General features: G+C 39.9%; 1 protein-coding gene across 11 annotated transcripts in view; it reads left to right on the forward strand.

Annotated features, from left to right (window-relative positions):
- The window catches only part of TNRC6C (trinucleotide repeat containing adaptor 6C), a 590484-nt gene that overhangs the window by 486968 nt on the left and 75802 nt on the right, over positions 1 to 27714 (forward strand). For 10 of the 11 annotated variants that reach the window (XM_075071765.1, XM_075071766.1, XM_075071767.1 and 7 more), the window contains one exon: positions 21770 to 24370. In XM_075071765.1, the coding sequence (XP_074927866.1) occupies positions 21770 to 24370 (2601 nt within the window). Of the gene's footprint in view, positions 1 to 11562; positions 11889 to 21769; positions 24371 to 27714 lie in introns of those variants that run through there. The other variant, XM_032792794.2, reaches the window with a different exon arrangement.

Raw genomic sequence — 27714 nt, forward strand, 5'->3', positions numbered from 1 at the left:
CATAGTGGACTTGTTTCGATTCCGCGTAGAACAGGGACAATGTCGAGGTTCTGCTCCTTCCAAGGTCCTCTACCCTGGGAACCGAACTCGGACGCTGTCCTCCATGCCGTGGAAGGGCCAACGCTTTATGCCTTCCCCACCTGCCCTTCCGGCTTCATTGGGTCCTGCTCAAACTTCGGCAGGGGCCGGGGCGTGCATCATTATGATCACTCCAGCGTGGTCCAGGCAGCCACTGATACGCCACGTTGCTTAGCCGTCAATAGCCTACCCAATTAGCCCTGCCACTCCACGCAGACCTCAATACCTCAGTCCTGCGTGCAGACTTCGCCACCTGGACCTGCAGTTCTCTTCCACCTCATCGGTGTGGCTGCCTACGTGACATCGGGGTAGCAGGGAAGCCTTCCAGCCGGGCGCGCCCCCCGCCTGGTCACATGCCTGCCAGGTGGAAGCAGTTTCTCCTTACAGCGTAACAAAACGCTGATATCTTACTACTGCTGATGGTCTCAATCGCCTCTATTTCATGAACTACCCTCCTGGCCCTACACCAGCAAGGGCCTAGCGGTGGTCATCGCTGAGGGTACGCTTGGCAGCCCATCCTCTACCTTCCACAGTCAGGCTAAGGTGGTCGTTATAAAATGTTCTCACACTCTAGTGGTTTCAAGGTCTCCTAAGGGCTGGAGCGCATACACCCTTAGGTAACGGCCGCCCCAGCCCCAACCTGGGACCTCAACCTGGTTTTTAACCAGACTTATGTCTCCTGCCATGTCGACCTGGGTTAGCACGACCTGCAACGCTGCTATTACCTGTCTTTTGAAGACAGCTTTTCCTCGTAGCCCATGACAATTCGGCCAGACGAGTTCTTCGAGCTCAGGGCTCTATAGATGATCCGCCAATACAACTAATGTTCACAAAGACAAGGTGCAGTTTGCCGACCACACCCGGCTTTCCTCCCTAAGGTGGTTTCCAGCCTTTCCTGTTAACCACACTCCAACGCGATGGGGGACAACAATTGCACTCCTGGATGTTGTAGAGCGCTCGCATTTAAGTTGAGCAGACAAAACCATTTCTGTAAGACTGCCCCAACTCTCGCAGTCGCAGTAGCAGACCGAAGGAAAGGCCTACCTGTTTCCTCTCAGAGGAATCTCATCTTGGGTGATGAACGTGCACCCGCACAGTTGTTATGATTGGCTTTTGTCAAAATTTCCCCCCCCAAGCCACGATCAACACCCAGATGCATTCTGTCAGGGCTCAGGCTTTTAATCTGCTGCCTTGCTGGCTTGTGTACCTACCCACGAGATCTATCGCGCAGCTCCATGGTCCTCCGTCCATATCCTTGCGCTTCGCATTATGCTCTGGGTTCAACAGTCAAGAGATACTGCAGCCTTGGCTCAGCAGTTTTCATTCTGCCATATTTCACTCGACCCTCCACTACATAGGGCTTTGGGAATCGCCTAAATGGAATGGACTATGAGCAAGCATTCGAGAAAGAAAGATGTTACTCCACCTTTGTAACTGTTGTTCTTCAAGATGTTTGCCTCATGATCCATTCCCGCCCTCCTTCCCCTCTGTCGGAGTAGCCGGCAAGAAGGAACTGAAGGGCGGCTGGGTCGGCAGGGGTATATATCCGGCACAACAGCGGCACCACTCCAGGGGGCGCCCTGCCGACCCACCGAGTGTTGCTAGGGTAAAAATCTTCCGACGTACGTGCACGCGGCGCATGTACATTTAACTGGAATGGATATGAGCAACACATCTCAAAGAACAACAGTTACAAAGGTGAGTAACCGTCTTTTCTAATGGCAGATCCTTCATTTACAGTATTTTGCAAGAACAAAGTCATGTTACACCCATACCCAAAATTTTTACCTGTGTTATCCAGAGTGGTCACAAGGCAGCATTTTGGGATAGCTCCCAGAAGCCAATAATGTTGAATTGCATCCATATTACCTTTAACCCGGGATTGCGATCTATATTTAAGCACTACTCCACTTGTCAAGGTGGAGTACAGAAATCAGATTAAAGAGCTCTTTAAATCGAAAAAAACGGTTTGGTCATATGGACGGAATCATTTTTTTTCCGAATTAACTCGGCTAACTCCAAAATAACAGACTAGTGTAGCCCAGGCCTTCGACACTAACAGTCTGGTTGATTTCCTGTCGCAGATAAAGGCAAAGGTTTGACGATTTTCCACCCAGAGACTTTCCAGATGGATCTATGACTGTATCAGGCTATGTCTTCACTACCCACCGTATTGGCGGGTAGCAGTCGATTTTTCGGGGATCGATATATCGCGTCTCATCTAGACGCGATATATTGATCCCCGAACGAACTCCTATCGATCCCGGAACTCCACCAACCTGAACGGCGGTAGCGGAGTCGACATGGGGAGCCGCGGACATCGATCCCGCGCCGTGAGGACAGTAGGTAATTCGATCTAAGATACTTCGACTTCAGCTACGTTATTAACGTAGCTGAAGTTGCGTATCTTAGATTGATTTCCCCCTGTAGTGTAGACCAGCCCTCAGATTCTGTTTTTAAATTTTCAAATATACAACCTCCTTGTAAAGTGTTGGCCCTTTCCACAAGATCCTTATCTGTGTCTATTGCATTACTCAAAAATGTTCCTCTTTTGGACATTTAGGCAACCATTGGCCTTTCATACAGATCTTTTCCAATCATTAGTCAGTGGTCCAGTATTCTAGATTAGATGCTTCTATTGGAAATGCTGTGTTGTCTGCAGTCTGAAGTCCAGCTGTGAGTACTGCTCAGTGGTCACATAAAATAGTGCACCCATAAGGACATTACTAGAAGAAGAAGAGGTTACAAACCTTTCTGCAATTTTACTCAGTCTTCTTAGACCAAACCGGTGCAGGGTTTGAAGAAGTTAAATTCATTCCTGTAGGTATGGAGTTCTCAAATAGAGCCTGACCAGTCAGCTCAAAAGAGTCCTCTTTTCATTAGGTCTACAGAAGTTTACCTCTAGATCCTGATCTTAAACTCTCATCCATGATTCCTATTCTGGAACCGTTTTATCTGAACTCAGCACCTTGAATTTTTACCAAGATAATGGCCAGATCAGCAGCTGTTCTTGGAAAAGAAGGCCTTTTGAGTCACCCCACCATGAGGGTCAGTTAGCCATTTTCAAGCCCTAACCACTGGTCAAGCCAACCTTCTCTCAAATATGGTCATTTCTCAACCAGTGTAGCTGGCTGTTTAACAGAAATTCATGGTAATCCTGATGTATCCATATATATTCAGGAGTGCAGTGCAATACTAAACAGAGTATAATTGTATGAGAAGAACCAAAAACCACTTCAGATAGTCACACAGATGTCATAGTGTCCAAGCAATCGTGAACCAACTAACAATAATTATCTTAAGATATCTTTCAGCTGAGGTTACATGTAAATAACAAGACACCTCCACCTGCTCACTGCATGGTGAGCTAGATGCCTAACAGGAGTTGATTGGGTCAGTATTGGACTCAGTGTTGTCTGACCAAGCCTCCATTCTGCTATGACAGATCAGGTGCTGTTTCTGTACTCACATGATAAATAATGGTGTCTTTATTTTAACCAAAGACCTGTCATTCATTAGCCTCAACTAAAGGGCAGGAGGGTCTCACTCCTAGTGCAAACTATCTTAAGAGTCTGTTCCTGCTTAGTTAACTTCAAACATGTGCAGCCAGTATCCTCCATAGGACTCCATATAACCCTTCCAGCTGCAGAGAGCAGTTAAAGGCACGTACATCTGGTTATCAAGTACTCACTATTGCCCCTTTTCTTCCTGTAATACTCTCTTATAATTAGTCTTCCTTATCCACTCAATCCTATTATTGACCTATTCAAAATACTCCTCAGAATGTTCATCGTGGTGCCAAGGAGTTAAAAAGGATGTTCTGTTAATATAAGGAATTTAAGAATTAATTCCAGTCATTACTATGTATCGGTGAAGTGGGTATAATTTTTTTGTTGTTGGTTTGGCTCTGGATGAGTGATACTTAAGAGGTAAGATAAAAATGTTTCATATTTGTTAGGAATGTCGATATACAGATGTAAGTAATGTAAAAATCTTTTATTCTTTGACCTAACTACAAGAGAACCTGAGAGTGTCAAACACCTCTGGAATGGAGGTTGTTTGTAAATCTGAAACCTTCGGAACTTTGAACAAAATATTGTGATGGTTCTTTCAAAAGTTTACAACTGAACATGGATTGAATACAGCTTTGAAACTTTACTGTGCAGAAAAAAATGCTGCTTTTACCATCTTAATTTAAATGAAACAAGCACAGAAACAGTTTCCTTATCGTGTCAATTTTTTTAAACTTTTGCCTTTATTTTTTAATAGTTTACGTTTAACACAGGACTGTACTGTATTTTCCCTCCCTGCCACTGCCCCTTCCCCAGTCTCTGCTGCTGCCTAATTGCATACTTCTGGTTCCAGATGAATTGTGTGGTTGACCAGTCAGTTCATAAATCTGAGGTTCTGCTGTATAGATTTAATGTTAAGTATTTTAAACTCAGTTTCACAAGAACATTGCTCTTGACTCTACTAGTTTTCTTTAAAAATAAAAGTATTTTGTACAGAAGTATCACTGTCCCAAATCCTTATCCTGGAGTCAAATAATAAAAACAATCCTAAAACTCTTAACATACAGAATTTCTCTTTTGGGCTTCTTTTCAAGATTATAGTTAAAGAAAGTTATGTGTGTATATAACTTGTGTGAGCTTCCAGTTGCTATTACTTTTCTTCCCAGCAAATAATGATGTTCGAAATTGGTCTGTACCTTTTCTCTTCTCCTCCAATCAACCCCAGTATGTCACCAGTAGCGTCATCCTTCAACGAGGTGGAACATTTCTAGCTAGTACCGCATGATCCATGGGAATGAAGACTACAGCTGGCAACTGTTCTTAGAGAACAAGAATAGCAAGTAATATGTCCTTCTTTGTTTTGTTATAAGTAACAAAGTTGGTATAGCAGTGTCCAGATAGCCAAAGTGTGTTTGATTAGAAGTGCCAGGTTTAAATGACGCAATTGGTATTAGTTTTTCTTAAAGATCATTTTTCTGCAATTCAGCATTATGAAACTGGCATGTATTAACTCACAGAAATGTTCATGATCCTGCAGGAATTATGATGAAGCTTCTGAGCATCATGGTTTTTTTGATTGGAAAGCAGAAGGTTTTCATACAACTGATCAGTAATGTATAAAAAGAAATGAAAACAAGTAATAATACGTGCAGTAGTCAATATGATGTGAAAAACCAGATTATTCTGAGAACTGAACAGATACAGGCCTATTTAAAAGTGCACCTCTTGTGCTCTGAAAAGGTGAGGGTTTGACAGCAGTGACAGTATCTCATTATTTTCCAGCCCATGGGTTGATGCCAGCGTCCATACTGACCTTTTTTTCTTTCAGTCCCTATGGTTCTGGAGAGAATACAACTTTTATTTTGGGTTTAAAAGCTCATTGGCTGCAATTTTGTTAAATAATGTTTGTACTGTGTTCTGTTTAGTTTGAAATAAGTGTTCTGAACAAATAGGAATTTGTGAATGCTATTATATAGACCATATATTTCCTATTTGGGTTTAATTGTGTTTTTTGTGTGTGTGTAATGTATAAAATTTTGTTTTATGCAGTAATACCACAGGAAAAACTAAATGAGCTATATTCACGTCTCAGAATACTTATTTCATCACATATTACTTAGCTTCACTTTTGTTGCCATATTTTAATTTAGAATTCCTGGGGGTGGCATGGCCTTATAATTTAGTGTAACGGCTTATAAAGACAAGATGTGTACAGGACAGCAAATATGTTTTCTAGTGTATATGGAAAAAGTCCATCTTGATTTCAGCCTCCTGAGAATTATAGAGGTTCATGTTTAACCTCATTTCTTGGAGGACTGTCTAACAGATGCTTTTTAGAGGTAAGGCATTTAGGAAAATAATTGTTTTTCCAATTAAAAAATTAACTGAAGACTAGCTGTTTGGATTCTAAATTCTGTAGCTGCTATTAGGAAATACCTTCATGTGTCTCTATTTTGTTCGGAGGAAAAATCAGTTGTTATATGACAGAAAAATTATTCCAAAGGTATCCTGAGCTACTGCTTAGTCAAGGAAAACATGTTTGAAAAAATTCCTATAACAAATAGAAATTTATTTTTTCTCTAGCTCCTGGTAAATCAGACAAACTGAAGCTTCATTCTGGGTGTTACACAGTATAGTCCTTAGAAACCCTTGGTGAAAATAGAGCCTCATATTTTACCGTATATTTGTGTAGTACTCTAGTTTTATAATGTGCAACTTAAGAAATCACACTTCTGTCTGAAAATGTTAATACCTTCAATAAATATGACTGAAAGTTTTGGATGGGAAAAATATTTTTCTAGTTTGTTTGCTTTACACATTTGACAGCACTTTTGGTATTGACAATTTTCCCATTCCACTGTGGTCACTTTCCCCATTTGTTTTATGGATGATGTTTCACTCAGGTGGAAGAAGCATTTTTAAAACAGGAAAATGTAGTTATAAACCTACAAGAGTATTAGGAGTACTCAGACAGTTGTAGTATCTGAAACTGCTTTTAACTAATTTTTAACAGACTATATTTCAAGTTGATGGTCTCTCTTTAACAAATAGACACAGCAGGCTGAGTATTCACAGGCTTGGTAAAAATGAGAGCTCAGAAATCCCAATTTTATTGCATTTAACCAAAACAAACCATTTTAGTTTAGTTTACCTTTTTTTGACATGTGGACAGTCACCACTAATTCCTTTTTTTGTAAAACAGAAGCTGTTGATAAAATAAAAATAGAGTGAAAATCAGTGAAACTAGAAGTAAAGCACTGATCAAAATCAACAGCAGAACAGATAGGGAAACATTCTAGATTTAGAAATGGAACTTAGCTCATGGCTTTCAGTAGTTATTAACTGATAGCAATGCCACTGTCTACTTTGGCTTGTTTTCAGATATATTTCTTCTCTGTTGGCTTAGGGGTTCAGAGCAGGAGTTGGAAGAGATTACTAAATGACAGGTTTTCAAATTTGAGTTCCTTTTCAAAAAATATTTCTGGCCTTGTTTGTAAGTCTCTTATATGGACTGCTTTAAAAGTTGCAAGAATAATATCTTCTGTTTGTATGGAACATACAAAAAAGGCTATTCCCTAATGTTCTCATTAGTTAGTTAAAATAGTCCTTATTCCTAGTATTGGAAAAATAAAGTTCTTTTGTTTAAAAATGTAAAGGAAAAATTATTGTATTTTTTAACTATTGAACAGTTAAAAAGCAAACTATGGTGATTTTACTGAAGTCACTCCTATAAATAAACTGATTGGTCAGTTCCATATAGCTACAGGCTTACCTGTAACATCTTACAATTTATTTTAACACATTCCTTTTTTTATTAGTTCTTAGGAAAGTCAGCTCTCCATAAACCTGTAGTGTTTTGTTAAAGGTGAGTTTTATCAGAATAATAAGGTAGAATTACAATCGTGTGTCCTGTATTAGACCTTGATTTATAAAATGGATTCTACTTAAGCTTATAACAAAATAAAATTAGTCCTTTTATTTGTTGGTTACACGTCAAATGGTTAAAATGACTGGAAGAGAACTTGGATAGAAACTGTATGTGCTGATGCTGGTGAAATTTAAATATGTAACTGGAGAACCAAACATGCTTACTAGTATTAGATGAACATTTTGAAAAGGCTGACAAGAAATAGTGTTGTTAGTGTGAAACAAGTTTTTCTCTTTCAAATATTGCTCTAAAATGTTGTGAAGGAATCTGAACTGTCAGAAGTAGTAGTAGTCTCCCAGTTATATGTTCATGCCAAAGTAAACCTGTTTGTATTTAAGATAAATAATATCTTTGTTATTCAAAGTGATTATTAAATATATATATGATTCAATTTGGCTTTGCCGCAACTTACTTTATTTAGGATTATTTTGCAACTTACATCAGAGTGTATTTAAAGAAAATGCTTGCAGGAGCAGGATGTTAACTGCAGTCTTCCTCGTGCTAAAACAAATTTAGCAAACTGACTGTTGCAAAAGTTCACCTGCATGTTCTTTATTTTAACGAAGTGCTTTGTTAAAAAAAAAAATTAATAAAATTAATGGAGAGGGAGGAAAAATCAGGTTGTCAGATTTATAATTGCCTGTAAGTTTTAATGGTTATATTCAATGGCAGTAGTAAAAATAGTCGAAACACTGAAATGAAGTAACAAAAGTTGTTTGTAATGGGTGTCAGTTGGCATTTGATTTGATGCTAGCTAGCTGATAACTAACAAAAATTATCCAGAATGGATTTCACACAGGAATCAGGTTAATGTTTATCTGTTGGCCACCAGAAAGAGCAAATATGGATTATAGATAGAGACCCTAACAAGGACTTTAAGCATAGTGGAGTGGTCTTTAATTTGTTGGAGTTTTTTATGTATGTTATGAAATAACTTTAAGACATACAGTATTATATAATCGTGATTGATCCTGAAATAAAATGAACTTGCATTCTACTACTATTTAGCTAACACAGGGAGCTGCAATATCTTATTAGTTATGTAAAGATTAAACCTTTTTATAGCAAATATCTGATTTATTTTTTAAAGATGGACTAGAACATCTAGCAAAATGATCAGTTCTTATATCACTGATTAGCCATTCCTCTGGTTATATGTAGGTTATAGTGTCACTACCTTGCAATGTAATAGGATAGCCGGATCATTTGGATTATAAAATAGGCATTTTCTATAAATTTGGCAACATAAGATTTAGATGAAAAGATGAGTGTACACATGCTGCTTACATTTGAATTAGACTTTAAATAGAAAATTGTTTTATTAATGCAGTTTTGTATGTGATGTTTATTATATTGCTTCAGCCACTAAAGCTTAACAGTTATGTGTGTACTGAATCAATGCACAAGTGATCCATAATATGCTCAAGTAATAGTTTTCATATTAGTGGGACCAAGTCTGATGCTATGCAGTTGGTATAAAAAGAAGAAAAAGGAAAGTTCAGTTTGCATTAACCAACTGATACCAGTGGTCTTTGGGTAAAGTTTCCAAAAGTACGTTAGTCTCATTAACTTTGAATAAGACTGTGACAGGATGGTCAAGTACAGTAGAACCTCAAAGTTACAAACTGACTGACTAACCACACGCCTCATTTGAAACCAGAAGTATGCAATCCAGCTGCAGAGAGATGGAAAGAGGGAGAGGGGAGACAAATACAGAACAGTGCTGTGTTAAATGTAAACCACTTAAAACAAACAAACAAAACAAACAACAACAAAAAAATGAAAAAAAAGGACAAAGTTTAAAAAAAGATTATTTGACAAGATAAAGAAACTTCCTGTGCTTGTATCTTTTAAATTAAGATGGCTAAAAGCAGCATTTTTCTTTTGCATAGTAAAGTTTCAAAGCAGTATTAAATTAATGTTCAGTTGTAAACTTTTGAAAGAACAACTATAAAGCTTTGTTCAGTGTTACGAATATTTCAGAGTTACGAACAACCTCCATTCCCAAGGTGTTCGTAATGCTGAGGTTCTACTGTACTTTGAGTCTGCTTGGGTTTTTGTTGTGCTGTTTTCTCCTACCTATATATGTCTATATCTCAGCAAAATGACTGACCAAGTATTATTTTATCAACTACAGTTGGTTAATAACATAGTAAAAGCATCCTGATTGGCTAATAACTTAGATTGGTTAATAATTAAATCACGCAGTGTTATCGTGTGCTTCAAAAAGCCACGGGAGACCCTGCAAAGAGTCACTTGTGGCTCCCAAGCCTCAGTCTGAGTATCACTGGTTTAGTTCATAAGTTGAATGACTATAGCCGAAATGCACACATTAGCGGAACAGGTATATTAATCAAAGACAACTAATTACTTGAGCAGGTTAGCTAATTAATGCAAGAGGAAATTGGGTAAATGATGTAAAGAAAAAAACAGAGTCAGTGAGAAGGTGGGGAGCCAGCAGGTGCTGTTTGGACTTGTTAGGCAACCTGTTAATGCTGACAAGCCCCGAGATGAGTTCAGGTTACTGGTTTTTCTTCTGGCTCTTTTTCTCTAACGTGAGGAAGGACAAAATCAGTGAAGCATCTTGAATGGGAGCACCAGTGTGGTACCTATTCAGGCAGGGATTTAGGTGCATAAGTCACTTAGGTGCTTTTTAAATTTTTACCCTTTGTGCTTATTGTGCTTCCTATAGAATTTACCTGCACCAAAAGATGAAGGAATGATCGTGCTAGAAATCTTTCTTTGCGTTCATGGATTATGATTTTTAGAACTTCAGAAATATTTATCTATTTGAGTTAGTGAAATCAAAAAAGTTTTAAGTCTAGCTAAATGAAGAGAAAATATTAGGAAAAATGTCAACTTAATCCACTAAAACAGATTTGCTGTCATCAGATGTTGTCTATTTGTACTGGTTCCATTCAAAATAGTTGGTTTTTTTCCAAATTGAAAAAGGCACAGTCAGAGGGAAAATTTTATTTTCAGGCTTGTAACTTACTTAGACTTTAGTTGTGCCTATTCAGGATTCTGAGGTTTACAAACAAATGGAGAGTAAATGTCTTCAAATTAAAAAAAAAAAAAAAAAAAAAGCTTTCAAGAATGTACTTTAAGTGAGACTAATGACTTCACCCACAAATTTGACAGTGGTGATTGTACTGAGATGTAAGAACGGTAGCAATTCTAAGAATGCAACCAAACCTTCAAAGAGGTATCAGTGATGTGCAATCTAATTTAATGGATAAGACAGCTCAGATAAAAGTCTGACAAGAATTGTAACTGCAGACTTAAAATTTGAATTTAATATAAAATTAGTTTGTATTTCAGGCAGAGAAGAGGGAGAGGAGGAAAGTGAGGAAGGGAAGTAACTGCAAAGGCAGTACATTAAAAATATTGGGGGAGGGGTGAATATGCACCTGTTAAAGCTTTTGTACCTATGCATCAGTATAAGCTACTGTACATATGTATTAATAAACTTTAGGTTTTGAAAATGTCAGATCATCATGTTTATTTTTGTATTTTTGTTCACACTGTATACGTTCACAAGTCTGCAAGATAACTAGTGGTTTCCAGCCTGCAATTATTAAAGAATTCTTTCTTCTGCACAGCAAGCAAGACAAGAAGCATTTCAGTCTAATGTATTGTTTTGGACTGCTGTGCTGTACGTTTATAAACAGGGGCTTTGATTAATATGCTCTCATGTTTGTTGCTTAGATCTTTTTTTAGATAGAGGGTGGAAAGTAATTAAGAATTTGACAGCTTGCCAATTTACATATGGGACTTGCTCCGAATATTACAGCTACTATTGGTATGCCAAATGTCTAGAGCCGTTGTCATAGAGGGAATGGAAAGGAGGAAGACATAAAGGAGGCAGGAATGTATTTACATGCAGCCAATCAGCAATATGCGGTTGTTCTTTTGGCTGACTTTCAAAATACAGAAGAAAAGCAGCTACAGTGCTAATTGTAGCTAGGTCCTGAAGTGAAAATGTTTTGTGACAGTTGAAAGAATTTAGAGGAAAGAAGATCGGTTTAGTGTCAGCTGCAATTAGATAATCAAAGATTAAAAATCCTAGTCTGTTGATTCCTTAACCCAGAGTTAAAGGGGCTGGAGATTGCCAGGGGCCGGGGGGGAGCTCCCTGTGTGGAAAGGGCATTTCCAAAGCCAGCACAAGTAAGGCCCGACTGAGCTTGCAGGTTGTCTGGATGCACGCTTGCACCAAGAGATTTTCTTGGCAGCTCTACAGGATGAGGCTCACACTGTACACAGCCGACATATTGAAGCTGAGAGCCCAGGCGAACATAGATGAAGGAATAGAGACAGCTCTGCACACAATGTAGCGTCTCCTAGGATGGTTGGGCGGCACCTTTCCTCAGGTATTTCATTACCCATCAGCCCCTTTTAGAGCAGAAAAAGCCTCCACAAAAAACCCTGCTCAAATAGCATCTGCTTCTGTTAAATCAATTTATTACATAACATTTCAGAGACAGAACAGCAGCACAGCGTCCTAAGCTTTTGGCTGCATTTCAGGTTTGATAAAATGGCGTCCTTGCAGAAAGAGCTGTTTGCTAAAGATATGCTGCACTGAGCAGAAAATTGAATTATTCTTCATTATTTACTATTGTTTTAGTTTTAGAGAGTTAGTATTTAGTGGAATCCCTGCTAATAATGAAGAATGCTCTTTATTCTGCTTGTTTTTCTTGATGCATTTTAAAAGCTCTTGCATTGGAGGAAACAAGCTACATTTTAATATCATGGTGCAGAAAATTAAACTAGATTAACAGGCTTTTCCACTTGGTCACTTAATTTTTTTTTAATTGTTCTATTGAATTGTCTTATCTGTTAACTATCTTCTCACACTATATGTTTTTCTAGCACAGTTTGGCAGTTTGAGCATTTATACAGTCACTGTTCTTTGGAAGAAATTTTGGACACAATACTTTCAAGAATTCATTTTGGGACTTTAAATCTGAGAATAGTTGTAAATTGGCTTCTTGCGTGCCTTCAAATGTACAACAGTTTTAAATTTGCCCGGACCCCAGGTTTGATGAAATTAGACAAAATCTGCTAATGTTGGTAAACATATCTGACAATCCAGCTAGTAGCACTTTAATTGAGATGTTTTTTCTTACTTCATGCTGCATCTTATTCTTTAAAATGAATGTTCCGACTCAATTTTTTGCTGTATATAAATTAGACTACATTCGAGCTAAGCTTTTAAATGCCTTTCTGGCAATTCCTATTTATTTTATTAACATTTATTGTAATGTTTTTAGAATTCTGTTAAGATGTCGACTTGAATCACTACAGTGAGCTACTTATTTTGGGAGAGAAGTAGTTGTCCTTTTTTGACTTGCCTGATGAGGATACATAAACTTTATCTGATTAGTACTTTGATTTAAAATCCTCAGCTGGACTGATGTAACTGGCTTTAGTCATTGGTCGCAAAATTAACCAATTAATTGAGTTTTTATTATGTTGGCTGAAAAAATAATTAAAACCTAGAATAAGATTTTCTTGTAACGAGAGAAGGTTTTGTTTTTATCTTTAAAGATTTTTTTTTCCTTTCCCCCTAAGGGGGAGAGAGGTTTTATAAGTGAACTTGAGCTTTTCATTTTTTTTCTTTTTTAAATCTGTTAATGTGCAGCTATCAAGAATCTGAGCCAGCCTCTGATATTTCATCCAATTCCCTTCTCCCCCCTCCAATATGTTTTTGTAAATCAGTTGACTCTTTCATTGTGGTTGAAACTTATTAGGTGTAATTAGTTTGAACTGTGTGCAGTGAACAAATTGAAATTTGGGAGATATGGATAGTGTGCATTATTTTTTTCTAGAATAGAATGCAAAGCTGAAAAGAAATAGTTTATGTAAACCACTGGATATCACTGGAGGGGGTATAATTTTTGAGTAGACTGCATGATATATGGAATGGGTGTTCTGTTTGTTAATATGAGTTTATGGATAAAAGAAGCTTTTCTTCATTTCTTGCGCTTCTCAGAGTTCATATTTGTTATCTGTTTACTTTTGATGGTGCTGCCAAACTCAAAACTAATATTTGAATTGTTCAAGCTAATTATGGGCTGTTGGAGCAAAAATATTGGCTTCTGTTTTGAATGAGTAACTAAATCAAAGTTTTAAAAGTATGTTTCACAACAGTTCTTAATGATAAAAAATGTTGTCTTTCTTTTACTCTTTGTAAAGGAGGGACTGATTTATTAGTGATTATTGGTGACACTGCTTAAAGCTATGCATGTTGGAGGTAGCCCATCCTCAGGCTTTCTCCATTCAGCTTTCGTAATGAACCATTAATCCTGAACAGTAAAATGCCAACTATTTCCAGTCCTGGGCTGTTTCTGAACAGAAACTGCTCATGGTGCTGTTTTGCAGGTGGTTTTGTGGAATATGGAAATGGCCACAAAGAAATGACAACCTCAATTTTAAATTGCTCCCAAAGGTGAAATATTGATAGATGAATTTAGTATACAACATAGTAGCTATTAAATTAAATCTGTGTGAAATATATAGCTAAAATTATTTCCCTCCTTAAGATCATTTCCTTTATTTGATCACATTTTGATTGTATTTGGTGTGTGGGTACTGGCTGGTGTTGCTGGCCTGTGATGTATAGGAGGTCAGACTAGCCCTTCTGGCCTTAAACTCTGTGACTCTGTTTTATTTTCCTTCCTTCTAGGGTACTAGGAATCATTTGTAAAATTTAGTCTCATCTTGACAGCTCACTTGCTGTGTGACCTTGTGTAGGTTAATTTCTGTGTGCCTCAGTTTTTTTTCTCGTCTGTGAAATAGGTATAATACTGACAGATAGTTGTGAAACTAAGTGTGGAAAGCATTAGAACTTACCAGATCAAACGTATTATACAATTCCACAGTAATTGTGTTATGGTAGAATTTTTCCTTTCTGATTGACTATGTATTAAATTTTACTTTTCAAGTGAACTATATTGTGAACAGGATGCATATGTAACAGAATGCAACAAACACGCAGCAATGTTTAAAAATCTGTTCCATCTTCAATGACCTATCAAGACTGATGCTCAGACTAGTCTGTTTCCTGCACAGGACTCCAGGACATCAGATTCCTAAAGCAGACTGGTTTCCTGTTCCCCTTGCTTTAAGTGTTTGTCATCAGTTTGCAGGGTAAATATGGCATCCTGAAAGCAGATAAATGAAATAGTAATTGAATTTCCAATATTAAATTTTGTAATGTTCTTTTCACTTTTGGGTCCTAACAGTTTTATTTTTTAAAACAAACTTTGGCAATGCTTATGAAGAACTATATCCTTTGTTTGGCTTTAGATTGTAAACCCTGTAGTGCAGGGATTGTCTCCTTTCTATATTTGTACAGTACCCAGCAAAATGGGGCCCCAATCATGATTTGGGGCTTTTAGAAGCTATCCTAATAGTCAGTATTTTATTATTTTGTAGGTATTTATAACATGGCATTGAGATCGAAACTGTCACTCCCCTCTTTATTATGTGGCTTTCAGTAATATAGCTAGATTATTTCTGGTCTTTTAATGAAAAGAATACTATGTTATATTTTAAAAGTTTAACAGAATTCGTAGTAAAGTATTTGCATTTGTTTTGCAGATTAGGCAGCTCTAGTCCATTCTGTCATTTGTTGTAATCAGTTTGGCTCTTTCTTGCTGTTGTGATGTAAGTATCCCTGATGGTGGATCTAAATGATTGCATTTTATGCATTCATTCTGTGGGTGTTCTGTGTCAGTCTTTGGAGCTAAAGTGTTCTGGCATTTCCCATAAGGTCTGGTTCAGAGTAGTGGAGCTACTTTTTGAAATGCTTTACTCCTACATTTCAAAGGCAGATGGTACTCTGGATGAACTCAAGCAGATGAGCTCTATCTGGTGATCCTTTACAACCTTCCTCCAGACTCTAGAGTTCCTGTATGTCTTCATTCCAATACTTCTGCTAACAAGGACAGAGATCCATTGTGATTTTGGTAGTCCCAACCTGGAGTTCACCAGATCTGATTCTCAGTCCAGTTAGAAGAAATACAGACCAACTGCCAACTCTTGTCTCTTCTGTTGTAAAACTATGTTTATGTTGTTAACTCAGAGCTGAAATTTCTATGCAAGTCTGTATGGAAAGTGGCTTCTTGTTAAGCTCTTGTTTGGATTGTGCACAGGAAGCTCCACAAAGTCAAACTTTCTACGGGAAAGAGCTGGGCCTTGAAGTGGCATAGGAAAGTAGCAAGACCATCTGGCAGCTATATCAGTGTTCCATCCTTCAGTTATAGACAGCCTCTGTCTTTCACCATTGTAAATTAAAGAAATTATTGAAAGTACTAATAAAAATCTTTACACCTGTTTGCGAGCCACCACCTACTTCAGATAATTGTTTTTTTTAATATCCCTACCACTGAAGATTGTATTTTTAATGGCTAGAACAAAACTGAAAAGTCAGTGAGATCCAAACTATGGTGGCTAAACTTTCTGATGATGATATTTTCTGGAGGATAACATTGTACTATATTTACACCCCAAATTCCTGTTTAAGGTGGCTTTGGACTTATTTAAACAAAGCTGTCAGCCTCTCCTAAATGTTCCCTAGCAAATATTTCTAAGACAAACTAGGTTTCATAATCCAGATATTACGGGCTCTGAGCAATTACTAGTATCTGAATAATATCAAACAGTCTTTTACATAAAGAACCCAAGATTATGCCATTTGAAGATTTTTTTTTTCCTCCCCTCCCCTGAATTCTCTCTGTGCTTAAATTAGAAAATCTGGTAAAACTATATATAAACCTACTATTGTCATGTGGGTCTCAGAGTGCCTGAGAGTTTTGGGACACATTTAACCAGGTGCCAGGTAGTCTCCAGAGCATGTTTTAGGAATATCTCCATCATAAAATCATAGAAATATATGTATGGAAGGAATCTGAAGAGGTTATCTAGTCCATTTTCCCACTCTCTGCTCTCCTCCCCCACAGACACACACACCTCTCAATGCTGAGGCGGAGGACCAAGTATACCTAGACCATCCTTGACAGGTTTTTGTCTAATCTGGTCTTAAAAACCTCCAGTGACAGGGATTACACCAGCTCTCTTGGTAACCTATTCCAGTAATTAACTATTCTTATAGTTAGAAAGTTTTTCCTGATGTCTGACCCAGGCCCGCACAACATGCGGCCCCCGTGGGATCACTGTGCAGCCTGTGGGCAAGTGGTGGGGTGGGGCTGCTGGGTTCGCCTTCTGCCCGAGGGGGCCCGCCTCACAGCTCTGCATGGGCTGCATTCCAATCGCCCTAACGGCCAGGACCGCACATATCTCCGTCTCCTGCTCCCCCTGCCTGGTGTACAATGGGTGCGTCACTTCCAGGGCCTGCTGAGGCGGGAAGTGCTGGGCATAAGGCAGAGCCATTAAGTGCCGAGTGAGCAGCTGTAGGGGAGGGGGAGACTGTGCTGAGACACCCCGCCCCCCCAAGCCCCATCGTTTGGTTGGGGGCAGGGCAACTTCTTCACTGGTTGGTCACAGGGCAGCCTCCGTAGTGACTGGGGGCTGTGTGTATCCAGGAAATCCCCGGAGGAGACGTGTTTCTCTCCGTGTGTATGTTGCACCTGCCCTGACCCAACTGGGCCTGGGCTCAAGCAGCAGCTCGGGGACAGGGGGGCCTGGACTGAGACCCCCCCCTTCAGTTGGGGGCGAGACGGCACTGCTCTGGTTGGTCCCAGGGAGGCCTCCGTAGTGATCACAGGGGGTGGGTGGGGGTTGAACTGTCTGTGTGCAGCCAGGAAATCCCCAGAGGAGACGTATGTGTGTCTCAGTGTGTGTGTGTTGCACCTGCCCTGCCCCGACTGCTGCCCTCCTCCCTGGTCCAGGGACCTTCCCCCTCCCCAGCCCCTATCACACTGCCCCCTACACCCCACTGGCTCCCTGCGACCCCTTTGTTTGTGTGTTGGGTAGTCTCATCCAATCCCTTCACACTGTCCCCCTTTTCCCTTCCCCTTATTTCCTGGGGTACGACAAGCCGAGCGGGTGGGCAGGCAGTGACTGCAAGGCTTTATACTGGGGGGGGTGATGTTTCCATAGGGCCGGGTGGTGCTGGGGCAGGAGACATGTTTCCACGGGGCTGGGTGGGGCTGGGGGTGGGGAGGGGGTGTTCAGTGGGGCCAGAGGATTTCGGCCCTCAGCTGTTCTCTTTGGAGTAATATGGCCCCCGCCTCCTTACAAGTTGTGCAGGCCTGGTCTAACCTAATCTCCCTTGCTGCAGATTAAGCCACCACTACTTATCCTACCTTCACTGGACATGGAAAACAATTGATAACTGTCCTCTATAACAGCCTTTAACATATATGAAGACTATTACTAGGTTCACCCTTTCTTTTCTCAAGACTGAACATTCTGACTTTTTAACTGTTCCTCATAGGTCATGTTTTATGAAGTTTTTATCATTTTTGTTGTTCTCCTCTGGAGTCTCTCCAATTTGCCCACATCCTTCTTAAAGCGTGGCACCCAAAACTGGACACAGTAGAGCAGAACAGTTATCTCGCGTGTCTTTCATATGACACTCCTCTTAATACACCCCAGAATTATATTGGCCTTTTTCACAACTGCATTACATTATTGACTCATATTTGTGCTTGGCAGAATTTGATTTTTATTTTTATAATTTCAACAGATAATACTAGTGTTTATTTTTAAGCATATTTAAAGATTTTCACAATTGCACCAACTTATGGGTTTTAAGCATTTTTTTCTTTCAATTCATATCTATTTAAATTTTCATAGAAAATTGTCAGTTGATCAAACAGGGGAGGTGTCAGACAATTTAATGACCATAAACATTGAGATTCAAAAAGTTTAAGCTTTATAACTGTTAAAACACAAATTATCAACATCACATGTCAAACTATAAAAAAGTACCTTAAATCAAACTCTAATAAATTCTACAACAGCGATTTTCTTAGTTTTTGTGACGGGTGATGGAAAGAGTTATGTAGTGCCATTAAATTGACTGTGTGATCATGAGCATAGAAGTGAATCAGTGGCAGTGGTTTATTCAAAAGGAAATGATCATTGCAGTTGTCGTTTAACTACTGTGTAAACCTTTTTTCAGTCTGTGTATACTTGATACAGTGGAAGCATGTATTAAAAGGTTGCTAGGCAGAATGGTATTTACTGATAGAGCATTTGGCATTTTCCATTGACTCTGTAATCACGCTATATCAGTGGTCTCCAACTTTTTTACGCTCAAGATCGCTTTTTGAATTTAATGGCAACCCAGAATCTACCCCACCCCTTCCCCAAAGCCCCACCCCACTCACTCCACATACACCCCTCCATCACTCACTCTCCCACACCCTCACTAACTTTCTCTGGGCTGAGGTAGGAGGTTGGGGTTCAGGCTCTGGGCTGAGGTTGAGGGGTTCTCAATGTTGGAGGGGGCTTTGGGCTGAGCCTGGGTTAGGGGTTTGGGGTGCAGGAGGGGCTGAGGTGTTCAAACTCTGGAAGGGGAATCAGGTCTGGGTGAGGGGTTAGGGATGCTGACTCTGGGAGGGGTGTCGGGGCTGGGGCAGAGTGAGGTGCAGGAGGGGCCTCAGGACTGTTGGTTGGGGTGCAGGAGAGGGTTTGGGATGCTGGCTTTAGAAGGCGGCTCAGGGCTGGGGATTTGGGTGTGGCCTCCCGTCGGACAGCACTTATCTCCAGCGGCTCCCAGTCCGTGGTGTAGCGTGGCTGCCACTAAGGCAGGCTCTCTGCCTACTGCGGCCCCACGCCACTCCCAGAAGAAGCCAATGCGCCCCCTGTGGCCGCGGGGGGGGGGCGGCACACATGGCTTTGTGTGCTGCCCTTCTCTGCAAGCACCGCCCCTGCAGTTCCTATTGGCCACAGCTCCCCATTTCCGGCCAGTGGGATCTGCGAGGGCTGTGCTTGCACGGAGGAAGTGCACGGAGGAAGACCCCTCCCCACTGCGGGGCTGCGCTGGCTGCTTCCAGGAGCGGCATGGGGCTGGGGCAGGCAGGGAGCCTGCCTTAGTGGTAGCCCTGCTGCACCACCAGAGATCACAATAGACAGAGATCCTCTAGGATCGACCGGTCAACAGTTGGTGATCACTGCTCTATATTCTGACTGGTGAATAGTGTTTCAGTTAGCAGCATGTTTCATTTTATCACTGCACATTAGAGGTTATACACTACTGCTTTATTTCTTTTTTTACATGCTGATTCAATAAATTAAAACATGTATCCTAATACTAGAAGATCAAACCTTAGATTTAGCAACTTAGAAGTTAACATATTTTAGAGGTCATAATGAATAGTAATGATACATCTGTAAAAACACAAACATGGTCCTATATAGTACACTGATGTTAGAAAGAGACCCTTTGTTGGCTATTTTCAGTTACGAGACTATTTCACTCTGGCTGCATGGTTGTGGGTTTTTTGGTTTTTGTTTTAAATCCACTCAGGCGTAATTGTTGTTAGTAGTTTAGCTTTGCAGAATTGTCATTGGTTTTAACTTGTCTTACAAAGGGTACACAGCTATACAGAGCTGGCTAAACATACAGCACTGGTTGGCTTTGTTTGGGATGGTAGATATTTTGTTTTTGTTGTTGTTGACGATAGAATTGTCTCTCTTGTAAAGCGTTTAGTCTGCTGTAGAAGTAAAGTATGTTGGAAAGGCAAAGAATAATTGAGACTTTCAGCATTTGCATGTATGCACACTGTTTTTCCTCTCTATCCAAACTACAATTTAGAGAGACTATTCTATAAGTTGTCTCTATTCATGGCTCTCGATCACACTAGCTGTACAGGATAAAATTCGTATCGTGAGAAAATATAAGGGAATAATTGCACTCATTATGTCTTTTGTACAGTACAGTCAGGATAGATAACAGTATCTAAGATTTTACAACTTGAAATAAGCTTGGTCCTCTTAACATGACCAATTGTGGCTTCTCAGGTTATTTAACTCAGTGTACTCTAGTAAAGAGCCAGATCATCAGAAGGATTTGGTTATATTTTTGCATTAGCTTATATGTTGGAGGAGCATGGGGGGAAGGGGCAAGAGGACAGGGAGCTGAGAAGGATGGTGCTGCATTTTAAGGATAAGTACAAAGATAATGTTTATTTTCTTTGGTTTTTGAGATAAATTGGACTGTAATTGCAAGTTTAAAAAGTACCACCTAGATCATTTAAGAGCTAAATTGTTTTTGTTCTAGTCTTGCCATTTACATATGTATTACTGAGTGACATAACCAGGCTGTTCTTTAGAACTACTTATCTTGCTCTACAAAAAAACATTAGTTATAGCCATGATCAGATACTATTATTGTAGTTGCCTTAAAATATCATAGTTCTATATTCTCTGTGTATGGTTCTTATAGAGGAGTTTAGCAATGAAAGAAAACTAGATGAGCAGTGAATTTAGTGTTTTGACACCATACATATTTATCAGTAATAGCTCTCTGAATATTTTACACAAGGAAATATCTTAGTTCAACAAAAATTACTTTAAAAATTATCTTTTCATATTTCACCAAAAGGAGGAAAAACTAAGTCAAAATAATTACAGTGTTAACAATATCAACACTTTTGACGTTGTAGTAATCTCTTTCCAGGTATTTTCAGAGTGCAGATACAATTTTCTTAAATGTGTTTTTTTTATTGCTTATTTGTGGTGCAGAGATATAGTGACTTTGAGACCAAAAAATTAAAATTTGTAAGGTTTTATTTTTGGAAGCCCCATCAAAGGAGACATTTTAAAATTAAACCAGGTAAAGCCCTAGAAAGCCTATTATTGTAGAGACCATCCTGCATTGGCAAGCAGGTAGCTTTCTTTTTGGATTCTGTACAAGTATACTGTGCCTCATTATAACCTATTTGTTTTTCGCTGGTTTATCAGTTTCTGCTAGTATACCAAAAGATGCAAAATACTTATAACTTCTGGTCAGTTCTGAAACAAAACTTGTCAGTGTAAAATATTTGTAAAATTTACATAAAATATTAAATATGAACTTGATAATGTGGAAGATAAATTTACAATCAAACTCCTTTTACAGAAAAACTGTTTTTAAACAGAAAGATGTACGGTACTTATTGTGGTGCATAAAATTGTCTTATATACGTCTTTTTAAAATAGTGTTTTCTTTGTTTCAGTGTAATTTGGAACTTATGTAAAGTATGGTATCATAACTGAGAAAGTAAAATGTATTTAGTGATGTTATTTTAACAGAATTTGAATGTCTGACTAATTTTGAGTCTTGTTTAATCCTTTTCAGATCTTAGTCACAGTAGTTTGGGAGACCATTATGAAAATTCCCACTGGGGACAACAGCCCACTTTCAGAAGTGAAGCCAACTGCAGCTGGGATAAAGTGATAATAGACAGGACTGACAAGGAAGCGTGGCCTTCCATTACAGGAACTGAGACTGAATCTGCTTCAGAATGTACTACAGAAACTGACTCTGCCTCCAACTGTGGCTCAGAGAACAGTAGCATGGCTACAGGGAGTGCCCAAGGCAACTTCACTGGACATACAAAGAAAACTAATGGCAATAATGGCACCAATGGAGCACTCATCCAAAGCACTTCTAACCAGAGTGCCCTTGGAGCTGGTGGAGCAAATGGTAATGGAAACTCAGCCAGAGTGTGGGGTGTGGCCACAGGCTCCAACTCTGGCCTAGCTCACTGCTCTGCCAGTGGTGGGGATGGAAAGATGGACAACATGATTGCAGATGGTAGAAGTCAAAACTGCTGGGGTGCTTCCAACTCAAATGCTGGCATTAATCTTAACCTTAACCCTAATGCCAATCCAGCTGCCTGGCCTGTACTCGGACATGAAGGAACTGTGGGAGCAGGCAACCCTTCCAGTATTTGTAGTCCAGTCAGTGCCATAGGTCAGAATATGGGCAACCAGAATGGTAACCCAACAGGCACCTTAGGTGCTTGGGGAAACTTGCTGCCGCAAGAGAGCACAGAACCACAAACGTCCACTTCTCAGAATGTGTCTTTCAGCGTACAACCTCAGAACCTTAACACTGATGGACCAAATAACACTAACCCCATGAACTCTTCACCAAACCCTATCAATGCAATGCAGACTAATGGACTGCCAAACTGGGGGATGGCTGTTGGTATGGGGGCCATCATCTCGCCCCACCTGCAAGGCCTTCCTGGTGCTAATGGAACATCAGTTTCTCAAGTCAGTGGGGGCAATGGTGAAGGAATGGGTAGTTCAGTATGGGGAATATCCCCAGGTAATCCTGCCACAGGAAACAGCAATTCTGGGTTCAGTCAGGGGAATGGAGACACTGTGAACTCAGCATTAAGCGCTAAACAGAATGGATCCAGCAGTGCTGTGCAAAAGGAAGGAAATGGAGCAAGTGCATGGGATTCAGGACCTCCTGCTGGTCCTGGGGTACTAGCATGGGGCAGGGGCAGTGGCAACAGTAGTGTTGGTAGCATGCATTCTGGAGCTTGGGGCCACCCCAACCGTAACACCAGTAATGGGGTTAATGGTGAATGGGGCAAGCCCCCAAATCAGCATTCCAACAGTGACATCAGTGGTAAAGGATCAGCAGGGTGGGATAGCCCTAGTGTTACCAGCCAGAATCCTGCCATGCAGCAGGGCAATGAACAAATAAACTCTTGGGCCAAAGCTGCAGCATCTGTCACCACAGCTAGTGAAGAAAGTAATGACAGTGGTGGAGGTCAAAATGAGGGCAACATTGGGAGAGAAGGAGCAGGAGAGGCCAGAAGGAGAGAGAAGGGGGTAATAGACCAAGGGCAAGTCCAGTTGCCAAGGAATGACCTTGACCCAAGAGTCTTGTCCAATACTGGTTGGGGACAGACTCCTGTAAAGCAAAACACTGCCTGGGAATTTGAAGAATCCCCAAGGTCTGAACGAAAGAATGACAATGGAACAGAGGCCTGGGGTTGTACAGCTTCTCAGTCTTCAAACTCAGGGGGGAAGAATGATGGGTCCATCATGAACAGTACAAATACCTCTTCAGTATCTGGGTGGGTCAACTCTCCACCCTCAGCTGTTCCAACAAATACAGGTTGGGGAGACAACAACAACAAAGCGCCAAACGGCCCAGGGGGATGGGGAGAATCAGCTAGCTCTACTGCTGTCAATGCTGCTGCTGCTGCTACTGCTGCCAAAAGTGGCCACGCTTGGAGTGGGACCGCAAATCAGGAGGACAAATCACCTACATGGGGTGAACCTCAGAAACCCAAATCTCAAAATTGGGGAGATGGACAGAAATCAAATCCAGGCTGGACTTCAGGAGGTGGAGATTGGACTGAGTCATCATCCGTACCTGGACACTTGCCTGAGGGGAAGAAGAATGGATCTGGATGGGATGCTGACAGTAGAGCAGGGTCAGGTTGGAATGAAACTACAAGGTCTGGGACCAGTGGATGGGGAAATGGCACAAACACCAAGGCTAATACAGGTACAAGTTGGGGAGAATCTCTAAAACCTAGCCCTCAACAGAATTGGGCTAGTAAACCCCAGGACAACAGTGTGAGTAACTGGGGAGGAGCAGCTTCTGTTAAACAGACTGGGTCAGGATGGGTTGGTGGGCCAGTGCCACCCAAACAAAAAGATAGCAGTGAGGCAACTGGCTGGGAAGAGCCTTCTCCACCATCCATTCGCCGTAAGATGGAAATTGATGATGGTACCTCAGCTTGGGGCGATCCAAACTACAACAACAACAAGACTGTAAACATGTGGGATAGAAACAACCCTGTAATTCAGAGCAGTACCACAACCAACACCACCACTACTACTACCGTTATCAACACAAATATGGTTGAACCTCAGCCATCGCACCAGTCAAGTGCCCAGCCGAACCGGTCCCCATTGCTTGGTCCAGGTATGGAACAAGTTTCATTTTCTTTTTAAGACAGAAGTAGGATACAGTGGAAATAAATCTTTTACCCCTCTCTCACTCACACATATGTCTTTTAAGACATGCATACACATTATAATAACGGGGAGTGATTTCAAATGTTTTTAATTAATGTGAATAATAGTATAAAATGAGATCTGTTTGGCATTTCCCATTTATTTAAATTGAGTGTGATTTAAGAATTTGTTCAGTTTTTCAGGCAAGTTTAAAAAAACATTTAGGATAATACAATTTTGTGGGCTGTCTTTACTAAAATAAAATAAAATAAATATTACATTCACACCTGCAGAACCCCCCAACGAGGAGTCCGGTGGCACCTTAAAGCCTAACAGATTTATTATCACTCCATTCATCTGAAGTGGGTTTTTTACCAATGAAAGCTTATGCCCTAATAAATCTGTTAGGCTTTAAGGTGCCACCAGACTCCTCGTTTGTTTCCCTCAGATTAGAAGTTTTCCAGGTGGAAACGACGAGGAGTCCGGTGGCACCTTAAAGCCTAACAGATTTATTAGGGCATAACACGGCTACCCCTATGATACCTGATCTGAGGGAAGCTCTGTAAAATTCATGAATAGGTCAGCAGGATCCAGGAATGAAAAGAAACTCATGTGGGGAAGGGGATCCTTCAAGAAATCCTTATGGCAGAATCTGCTGTCATAGTTGCACTCAGCATTGCATCAGGTTCAGCAGGCCAGTTGAGGCCTTTTAAGCTAAGAAGGCAAGGGGGAATGGAATGTCTGAAGAGTCTGCACTCACTTGTCTACGTTGGTTGTCTGCTGCACAGGAAAAGCATCTGGAAAGTGAGGTGGAGGATTCAGCTGGCACAGCCCATAAAAATGTAGATCTGTTCTCACTCATGAATTGACTCCAGCCCAGAAATAATGGTCAGCATAAGTATTATATCCTCTATGGGTTGGGATAGACATTAGCTTTTAAAGACATAGAGAAAGGAATTGAAACTATAGCTACAGAGCCTATTAAAGTTTATTAGATATTTCATTTTTATATGTACAGTGTTGTAATGTTTGTAGTGTCCTTAATATTTTTTTTAGTTGCTAGATTTATAGAACATTAGTGGTTTAAGTATTATAAACAAAAATTATGCTGTGTACATTGACTAGTAGTAGTGATTACCCTTTGATGTCAGACATATTTGGCATAGTGTAGTAATTAGCAAAAAATAGTATTTTTTTGTTAACTGTTTTGTACCTGGAATCAGATTTTCCTTGAGAATAAGCATAAAGATCGAGAAAGTGAGCCTTTTGCATCATGAACTCTAGACCATAGGTAGGAATCCAGCAAATACTGACTTTAATTGCTCCATAGCTGGGCAAAAGAGTTTGTAATCTTGCACCCTTTGTACTTGTGAACAGGTGTAGTCTGCCTTTTTATTAATTAAGGCAGTGTATTTGCAGATTTACCAAATCACGTGTCCCACATGTCTTAGGGTAAGGGATTTCTTTTCAATGACCGGCTCTTAAAATCACACTTGGACTGCTCTCAAATGGGAAGTTGTCTTTTTACTGGTCTGGTGTTGAATTCAGAAATTTAATTTGGGAGACTAGTATTTTCAGTTAACCAAGATGTAACAACAGCTGATAACCTAGATTATTCAGCTGTCCCTATGTCTACACTAGCTCTAGTCTGCCCTGCTGTGTCACTATTTCAGAAGAAAAACTGGAGTCTTCAGTGTCTTTTTATACCAAGGCAGTTCCCCACTTCTTTGTCTGCTTAAGAGGAAAAGAACATTGTTTACTTGCCATGGTTGCATTGTTCACTCACCGTGGTTCCAGTAACTCTCCCAAATAAATCCCCAAACTTTTTTCATTTAAGGAAAACTGAATAAATGTTTTATTGATAGTGCAAAGAAAGGAAGATGGGACATAAACTTACCGTAAGAGCATTCACCTCTGTACAAATATTACAGAAAGCTCTTTAGATTTGGTTGAAGTTTAGTTGCAGATTTTTTTGAAATGCGATCAGTATTTATAGCGTGTCAGAAAATGACTTCCACAATCTACAGCTCTGTTAGTTTGATGCCTTGTTTAGATACCCTTAGTATTTGACAGTGGAAAAGCCCCCACCTTTCTTTGGTCTGCTTTTGAAATCCAAGCATCAAAAATCTCATTTATAATTCTTCCTGGGCTTGACATTGGAAGTACTATAATCTTTTCCTTAGCATCTTAGCTACCATTTTGTTTCTTGAACAATGCTCAGTTAACATATCTGAGACTAGCTTGGACTAGGCTTTGATAGCCAATTTGGAAAGCTGTGCATCCAGAGTATGATTTACTCAGATACAAAATTTAAATTAGAAATTTAGATATCCAATAGAATTAAAACTGGGCCAGTAGTCCTTATTTATCTCTCAGCATTTGTGATAAAGGAAGAATACTTTTCTACAAGTTAAGGAAGTTCAGAGGAATTTTGCTGACCAGCAGAATGAATGTAAGAAAAGCTTCTAAAAAATGTCAGGTTAGCTATTGATTACACTCTTAAGCTTGTTGATCTCTATTAATTTGTTCAAACTTTCAGTGGGTGGGAAGGTACCATGTTGTAACTCCTTTTCATAATTGTCACTGTCCTTACTAATCTCATCCTTACAATCGCAGCAGGAGCAAAGAAGAAGCAAGAGGAATTATAGAGGGAAAATTTAATAAATATCTTAGATACCTGTATACTAATGCAAGAACTAAGGGCAATAAACAGGAAGAACTAGAAATACTAGTGAATAATCACAATTTCGACATAATTGGCATCACAAACTTGGTGGGAGGCAGACCTGTTGAAAGTCTGAGTAAGGATAAAAGGCGTAAAAAAAGGGGATGATTTCATGTTATACGTCTACTGTAGATCACCTAACCTGGAAGAAGAGGTCGATGAGGCTTTTTTAAATAACTAACAAAATCATCCAAAACATGGGACTTGGTGGTGATGGGCAACTTAACTACCCAGACATCTGTTGGTGAAATAATACAGCAGGTCGCAGATTATCCAACAAATTCTTAGAATGCATTGGATGCAACTTATATTGCAGAAGGTAGAGAAAGTGATTAGGGAAGAGGCTATTCTAGGTACGATTCTAACAAATCGGGAGGAACTAATTGAGAATTTTGAAGGTGAAAGGCAGCTTTGGTGAAAGTAATCATGAAATGATAGAATTCATGATTTTAAGGATTGGTATGCGGGAAAACAGCAGAATACAGACAGTGGACTTCAAGAAGGCAGACCAGCAAATTCAGAGAATTGGTAGGTAAGATCGCATGAGAAGTAAGTCTAAGGGAAAAGAGAGTGCAGAAGAGTTGATA

The sequence above is a fragment of the Chelonoidis abingdonii genome, chromosome 13 (genome assembly GCF_003597395.2).
Source record: "Chelonoidis abingdonii isolate Lonesome George chromosome 13, CheloAbing_2.0, whole genome shotgun sequence".
Classification (NCBI taxonomy): domain Eukaryota; kingdom Metazoa; phylum Chordata; order Testudines; family Testudinidae; genus Chelonoidis; species Chelonoidis abingdonii.